At 34.9% G+C, this 8,448-nt stretch overlaps 1 protein-coding gene across 1 annotated transcript; it reads right to left on the reverse strand.

Annotated features, from left to right (window-relative positions):
• Positions 1-5: 5 nt before the first annotated feature.
• On the reverse strand, positions 6-7,393 carry rap2c (RAP2C, member of RAS oncogene family). The gene is made up of 3 exons (XM_058049030.1): positions 7,082-7,393; positions 4,890-5,176; positions 6-803 (listed from the first exon to the last, which is right to left on the reverse strand). Exons 1-2 carry the CDS (start codon positions 7,352-7,354, stop codon positions 4,898-4,900), a joined length of 552 nt encoding a protein of 183 aa, XP_057905013.1. The 5' UTR covers positions 7,355-7,393; the 3' UTR covers positions 6-803; positions 4,890-4,897.
• Positions 7,394-8,448: the final 1,055 nt, after the last annotated feature.

Genomic DNA, 8,448 nt, shown 5'->3' on the forward strand with positions numbered 1-8,448 from the left:
GGGGGGGGGGGGGGGGGGGGCGTCGACTAACACAAATATGCCCGTGACGCCTCACATAATGATGCGTACAGTATCCAATTCTGGGAGTCATTTTGAGCATGCAAATTTAAAAAGGTGTAAAGATGGCCGCCGGCAGACACTCAAACTTCCTGTCGACGTTTCCTGAAGTTAAAAAAAACAAAACAAAAATACAAATAAAAAGCTGCACTTTCAGCATGGAGACACGGAAGTCTAGACAAATTCTAAAAAAAAAAAAAATAGGAGGAAGCGCGTACTTGCAGCGCAGCAACTTAAAAGCAAGGCATGCTTCAAATCCATTTCCATAAGAATATGAAATACTTCTTCAAAACTGTGACATAATACAAGTCATAAAGTTTAAAACGGTGATTAAAGCAGCTTTAAAAAAAAAAAAAAAAAAAAAAAAAGAGGCCGCTACCTCACAAACACTCGTTTATTACACTTGAGGGCCGTTTCTGACTAAAAGGAGGGGAAAAAGAAGGACATCCAAAGATGGCCGCCCGAGTCCGTTGTCCGTGACGCCATCCCTTTCCGCTTTACGTCACGAAAAAAAAAAAAAAAAATTTTCAAGTTGCAGCAGAAACATCTTCTAAAGAGTTAGGATATCAAAAATAGGACTGACATCTCGGCTGTCAGACGCTCTCCTGTTAAGACGCTCGGGAATCCTTCGGACAGAAACGTGGGCGGGGCAGGGCAGGGCAGGGCGGAGTTTGGTGGGCCCCCCCCCCCCCCTCGCTCCGTTCCAAAAAATGCTTGTGGCGATCCGAAATAAACAAGCACAGCATCTGCAAAGCAAAGTGGACACAAGGGGCACGTTAGTTTGGGATTGCCTGCGTATTTGCTAACGTCATCAAACATGGCGCTAATGTCAAAAAGTGATGCGGCTAAGCCTGTCGTCATAATCAATCAATCAATCAATCAATCAATGACAGATTAAAAACTAACTGCAGAATTTTGCCGGTCTGGATATAATATTGATGTGATAAAAATTGACATGGATTCAAATTCAGGAGATTAAAAAGTCAAAATTATTCTTGGTCACATGACACTCATGTCTCATATTTAGGATTTGGAATCTTGGAATTGATTCATGTCATAGGTTTGACTTTTTATCTCAAATATGACTAAATAAAATAAAATAAAATAAATAAAATAAATAAATATTCCTCATAATTATGGCATTTTCATCAAATTTTGTCTTTTTATCGCATAATTGTGATATTTTTTTCAATTTTGAAACTTGATTGACTCGACTTTTTACTACGACACATGACATTTTAATCTAATTTGGACTTTTTTATAATCATAATTAGGAGTTGTAATCTCATAATTTTGACTTTTCTCTCATAATTGTGACCTTTTCATCTCATAATTTTGACTTTTTATCTCAAATATGACTTTCATAGTTATGACTTTTGATTTCATAATTAGGACTTTTTCGCCTCATAATTTTCGCTTTTCCTCATAATTATGGTATTTTCATGAAATGTCTTTTTATCGCATTATTGTGATTTTTTTATTTCAATTTTGAAACTTGATTGACTTGACTTTTTTTTATTATGACACATGACATTTTAATCTAATTTTGATTATTTTATAACCATAATTAGGAGTTGTAATCTCATAATTATGGTATTTTCATCAAATTTTGTCTTTTTATCGCATTATTGTGATTTTTTTATTTCAATTTTGAAACTTGATTGACTTGACTTTTTTTATTATGACACATGACATTTTAATCTAGTTTTGACTTTTTTATAACCATAATTAGGAGTTGTAATCTCATGATTTTGACTTTTCTCTCATAATTGTGACCTTTTCATCTCATAGTTTTGACTTTTTATCTCAAATATGACTTTCATAGTTACGACTTTTGATTTCATAATTAGGACTTTTTCACCTCATAATTTTCACTTTTCCTCATAATTATGGTATTTTCATGAAATGTTGTCTTTTTATTGCATTATTGTGATTTTTTTATTTCAATTTTGAAACTTGATTGACTTGACTTTTTTTTTAAATTATGACACATGACATTTTAATCTAATTTGGACTTTTTTATAACCATAATTAGGAGTTGTAATCTCATAATTATGGTATTTTCATCAAATTTTGTCTTTTTATCGCAGTATTGTGATTTTTTTATTTCAATTTTGAAACTTCATTGACTTGACTTTTTTTATTATGACACATGACATTTTAATCTAATTTTGACTTTTTTATAACCATAATTAGGAGTTGTAATCTCATGATTTTGACTTTTCTCTCATAATTGTGACCTTTTCATCTCATAGTTTTGACTTTTTATCTCAAATATGACTTTCATAGTTACGACTTTTGATCTCATAATTAGGACTTTTTCGCCTCATAATTTTCACATTTCCTCATAATTATGGTATTTTCATGAAAGTTTGTCTTTTTATTGCATTATTGTGATTTTTTTATTTCAATTTTGAAACTTGATTGACTTGACTTTTTTTTATTATGACACATGACATTTTAATCTAATTTTGACTTTTTTATAATCATAATTAGGAGTTGTAATCTCATGATTTTGACTTTTCTCTCATAATTGTGACCTTTTCATCTCATAGTTTTGACTTTTTATCTCAAATATGACTTTCATAGTTACGACTTTTGATTTCATAATTAGGACTTTTTCGCCTCATAATTTTCACTTTTCCTCATAATTATGGTATTTTCATGAAATGTTGTCTTTTTATCGCATTATTGTGATTTTTTTATTTCAATTTTGAAACTTGATTGACTTGACTTTTTTTTAAATTATGACACATGACATTTTAATCTAATTTGGACTTTTTATAACCATAATTAGGAGTTGTAATCTCATGATTTTGACTTTACTCTCATAATTGTGACCTTTTCAAGTCATAGTTTTTACTTTTTATCTCAAATATGACTTTCATAGTTACGACTTTTGATCTCATAATTAGGACTTTTTCGCCTCATAATTTTCACTTTTCCTCATAATTATGGTATTTTCATGAAATGTTGTCTTTTTATTGCATAATTGTGATATTTTTTTCAATTTTGAAACTTGATTGACTCGACTTTTTACTACGACACATGACATTTTAATCTAATTTTGACTTTTTATAATCATAATTAGGAGTTGTAATCTCATGATTTTGACTTTTCTCTCATAATTGTGACCTTTTCATCTCATAGTTTTGACTTTTTATCTCAAATATGACTTTCATAGTTACGACTTTTTCACCTCATAATTTACGCTTTTCCTCATAATTATGGTATTTTCATGAAATGTCTTTTTATCGCATTATTGTGATTTTTTATTTCAATTTTGAAACTTGATTGACTTGACTTTTTTTATTATGACACATGACATTTTAATCTAATTTGGACTTTTTTATAACCATAATTAGGAGTTGTAATCTCCTAATTATGGTATTTTCATCAAATGTTGTCTTTATCGCATTATTGTGATTTTTTTATTTCAATTTTGAAACTTGATTGACTTGACTTTTTTTTATTATGACACATGACATTTTAATCTAATTTTGACTTTTTTATAATCATAATTAGGAGTTGTAATCTCATGATTTTGACTTTTCTCTCATAATTGTGACCTTTTCATCTCATAATTGTGACCTTTTTATCTCAAATATGACTTTCATAGTTACGACTTTTGATTTCATAATTAGGACTTTTTCACCTCAATTTACACTTTTCCTCATAATTATGGTATTTTCATCAAATTTTGTCTTTTTATCGCATAATTGTGATATTTTTTTCAATTTTGAAACTTGATTGACTTGACTTTTTACTGCGACACATGACATTTTAATCTAATTTTGACTTTTTTATAACCATAATTAGGAGTTGTAATCTCATGATTTTGACTTTTCTCTCATAATTGTGACCTTTTCATCTCATAGTTTTGACTTTTTATCTCAAATATGACTTTCATAGTTACGACTTTTGATCTCATAATTAGGACTTTTTCACCTCATAATTTTCACTTTTCCTCATAATTATAGTATTTTCATGAAATGTCTTTTTATCGCATTATTGTGATTTTTTATTTCAATTTTGAAACTTGATTGACTTGACTTTTTTTATTATGACACATGACATTTTAATCTAATTTTGACTTTTTTATAACCATAATTAGGAGTTGTAATCTCATGATTTTGACTTTTCTCTCATAATTGTGACCTTTTCATCTCATAATTTTGACTTTTTATCCTAATTTCAATTTTTGATCTCATAATTCTGACTGCCATTTTATCCGTAAGCCATTTTAAGTTTCCATCTGATAACCTTCTAAGTCTTAAGGACGACGTAGTTGTAAGGGCAGGTGCGTGCTAGCAATGGCTAACAGGAAGTGTTTACATTTTCATCTTTCTGCGCCATTTCCAACTGGACTGTTTAGTGAACATGGGTCTCCATCCAGCCCTCTAGTCCTAGTCCTAGTCTAGTGTAGGCGTGAGGTGGGTCCAGGCACGGTACTACAGTGTAGTAGTACTGTACTGTTTTGCTAGCGCTAGTAAGTCAAGTGCTATTGTTTTTCATATGTGCCAACCATGACACTTCTCGTTCTAGACAACGACGAGTCCGTTTCCTGTTTTGGAACATCGTTTCTTTTCCAGGATGTCGCTTTTTTCCCTCGTTGTACAAACCGCTTTAACTGCCGTGTTCTTCACGGCGCTCTGAGATACTAGAACATCACGAGCAGCACCACCCACACTCGTCCTTCACGCGAACTCTAGCGGTGCTGCAACGCCAAGTCATCCAAGTGTTGCATTTCCCCTCGGCGTGTGAACCGTTTTTAACCGACAAAAGGGGGACGCGCGTCCTCGCTTTTTTTTTTTTTTTTTTTGCTAGCACACCTCCGTCTTCACTGGACCATGCAGGCCGTGCAGCACTGCTCCTGCTTCTCCGGCAGCGTGGAATAGTTCATCTGCCGTACGATCTCGGCGAACAGCTCGTCCACCATGGTCTTGCTCTTGGCCGAGGTTTCGATGAAGGGGCAGCCCCACTCCTGGGCCAGGGCTCGGCCGTCCGAACCGGCGACCTCGCGCTCCGACTCCAGGTCCACTTTGTTGCCCACCAGGATCAGCGGCACCTTCTCGAAGCGCTTCACTCGCACGATTTGGTCTCGCATGGGTCTGATGTCCTGCGGGAGGAAATTAAAACGTTTTTTTTTTAGGATTCCATAACGAGTGTCACATGATGCCATATAAAAATCCTGACATATTTTTTTAATAATTTTTTTTTTATTTTTTAAAAAGTCATTATATGTAACAAATGATAAATTTCTGTAAAATTAACTTGTGGAAAATGTCATAATATTATTGAAATAAAGTCAAAATATTAGGGAAATAAAGTCATAATATATGACAAAATGTGAAAAATGAAAAAAAAAACAGCAGTAATTAAGTAAAATGTCGTAAATTTACAAACATAAAGTAGTCATATTATGAGGAAAATTAATTTTATTTGAATTAATTCCAATATTTCTAGTTTATTTGTGTAAAATGACTGCCCTGAGGGCTGCAAATACCTCCCCGGGCCACACTTTGGACACCTCTGTGTTGAACATATGGCTTTAATCATCATTATTATTATTAATAAAAGGGCCCACTCGAATCATGCCGTTGTTCCGTGGAACAAAGGCATCAAGGTGCTGAAAGAAATGCACAGAGTGAACCCTCTTCCTGTCTGTTTGGAGGCGGGAGACGAGGAAAGCTGACACACACCCACGTGTCAATCAATCAAATCATCCAGTCGATTTTCATCCATTCATGATCATAATTTCATTTGAACATGCATCAGATTCCAATTGAGTGCATCCCATAATCAGTTCCCAGTTCCACATGTCCAAAAGGAGTAGGAAGAAGCAAAGCTTATTAAATCCTACCCCTCCATCTGGTACTTTTACAATCACTAACTGTTACATTTGTTCACTTCCTGCGTTCCTAATATCATTTACGTTTTTTTTAAATAATTTTTCATTATTATTATCATTCATTTTAATTTTTATAATCAGTAACTGTTACATTTGTTCACTCCCTGCTTTCCTAATATCATTTATGTTTTTTTTTAATTAATTTAAATTTTTACAATCAGTAACTGTTACATTTGTTCACTCTCTGCTTTCCCAATATCATTTAAGTTTTTTTTTATTAATTTAAAATTTAATTTTTACAATCAGTAACTGTCACAATTGTTCACTTCCTGCTTTCCCAATATCATTTAAGTTTTTATAATTTTTTTTAATTTCAATTTTTTACAATCTAACTGTTACATTTGTTCACTTCCTGCTTTCCTAATATAATTTAAGTTTTTTTATTAATTTAAATTTTAATTTTTTACAATCAGTAACTGTTACATTTGTTCACTTCCTGCTTTCCTAATATAATTTAAGTTTTTTTTTATTAATTTAAAATTTAATTTTTACAATCAGTAACTGTTACATTTGTTCACTTCCTGCTTTCCTAATATCATTTATGTTTTTTTAATTTAAATTTTGATTTAAATTTTTACAATCAGTAACTGTTACATTTGTTAGAAATAAGGAGTTAGTATGTTCTCTGTAGGCGGCATTATGAATTATCCTTACTGGCCTTTTTTGCAGTACATTTAGCCAGTGAAGATTAGCTTTTATAGTTATTAGCCCATATTTCCACACAATATTTTGAATCTCCCAATATCTTGTGACGCCTCAGCTGTTTGGCATCCGTAAGGAAGTACCCACGAATTTGTAGCACGGCACTGACGGCGTTGTCGCAAGTCCAATTTCTTGTGAAAGACTTGAAACAAAATGGCCAGCAATACAATACAATCAATTGAATATGCCGCTTTTATTAATGTTATACATCTATACGTAACAAAAGGATTAGATTAGTGGGGGTTTGGATCACATATGGCGGGGAGGGGGTGTTCAAAGTCTATAGAACTGGACAATAAATAAACAAAACATCTTTTCCAAAGCTGCTAAGCTGATGTCAGGCCATGTTTTGTGCCCCCCTTCCCCGCCCTGACACCGGGGGGCCAATGACGTTCACGCCCGCATGTTTACCTGGAAAGACTGCTGGTTGACCAGACTGTAGACCAGTATGAAGCCCTGGCCGTTCTTGATGTACAGGTCCCTCATGGAGGCGAACTGCTCCGTCCCCGCCGTGTCCAGGATCTCCAGCACGGAGGGCGACGAGTCCACCTCGATCTCCTTCCTGTAGAAGTCCTCGATGGTGGGGTCGTATTTCTCGATGAAGGTGCCGGTGACAAACTGGACGGTCAGCGCGGACTTGCCGACGCCGCCGCTGCCCAGCACCACCACTTTGTATTCTTTCATTTGAGGCGGAAGAAGCGGGCTAACTTTAGCAGCTAACGGCTTAGCTAGCTAGCTAGCTAGAGTCGCTCCCCGAACATTTAACGTTTTTTTTTTTTTAAAAGAAAAGCGACTGCAAATGAGACGAATTAAAACGGCATATATACGTCCATAGTAACGCTGACCTCGGCGCTCATATTTGTTTCAGGCACGCCGTCAAACTAAGGTTAAAACTCGCCAAGTAAAAAGTTTATATCCGCTCACTCCGGTGTTAGCTAGCTAGCTTGCAGCTAACTCGCCTGTGGCTAAATTCTCGCGGAGCCATGCTCGAACTTCAAAGGTTCGACTTGGTTGAGAAGCGGAGGCACTGTTGGAAGGCCTGTCTTTTTGTTACACGCACCGTGTAACGCATTATATTTACCCGACAGACGGCATGATTGTTCCCGCACAGACACACGCTGGTGCCGCAAAGCGCAGTGCTGGCGTATCGGCCAGTCTTCCTTGTGTCCCGGCCGCCCTGGTTCTGTTTCCGGCCCAGGCTAGGTTGGCTTGGCTTGCCACCTTGGGGAGTCCGAGTGCTATCGAGGCACTGCCGGTAGATTTACCGCTCAAAAGCTAATCTTAAAAAAGAAGCGAAACAAGCAAAGCGGGCCCCAGTAGGGAATTTAACAAGCTGAGGAGGTTTTATGGCGTGAAAACACCCATTTTGGATCCCGAACCGATTTCCTGAGCGCTGTCGGCTAGCTTCTACCCTGACTTCCGGTTGTGTTTTTTTTTTCCAGATTAAAAGCACAATAGCGCCATCTGGTGGACAAACATGGAAATTGAAAATATGTGTCTTCATTTTTCAACTAGTAAACTGGAAATAATAGTATAAAAATAATAAATAATAAAATTACATAATTTATAAGATGAAGTAAAATCACACACAGTACACTTTTTAAAAAACAGATTTAAACTAATAATTTCAGAAACACTTTTGCAGAAAAATACATTTAGCTCAATGCTTTAAATTGGATAACAGTGGAAAAAATGAAAAGTAAACAAAGAGAGTCATAATAATGAGATTAAGCAGTTGAGATCACAATGATGTGTTTTATTAAAGGTCAAACAGAATA

The sequence above is a fragment of the Doryrhamphus excisus genome, chromosome 2, assembly GCF_030265055.1.
Source record: "Doryrhamphus excisus isolate RoL2022-K1 chromosome 2, RoL_Dexc_1.0, whole genome shotgun sequence".
NCBI lineage: Eukaryota > Metazoa > Chordata > Actinopteri > Syngnathiformes > Syngnathidae > Doryrhamphus > Doryrhamphus excisus.

Excerpts from the sequence above, each read along its gene's own strand:
- rap2c (XM_058049030.1), bottom strand. The coding sequence starts at position 7,354 with ATGAAAGAATACAAAGTGGTGGTGCTGGGCAGCGGCGGCGTCGGCAAG. Across the intron at positions 5,177-7,081 it reads TCAACCAGCAGTCTTTCCAG|GACATCAGACCCATGCGAGA; the intron begins GTAAACATGCGG and ends TTCCTCCCGCAG.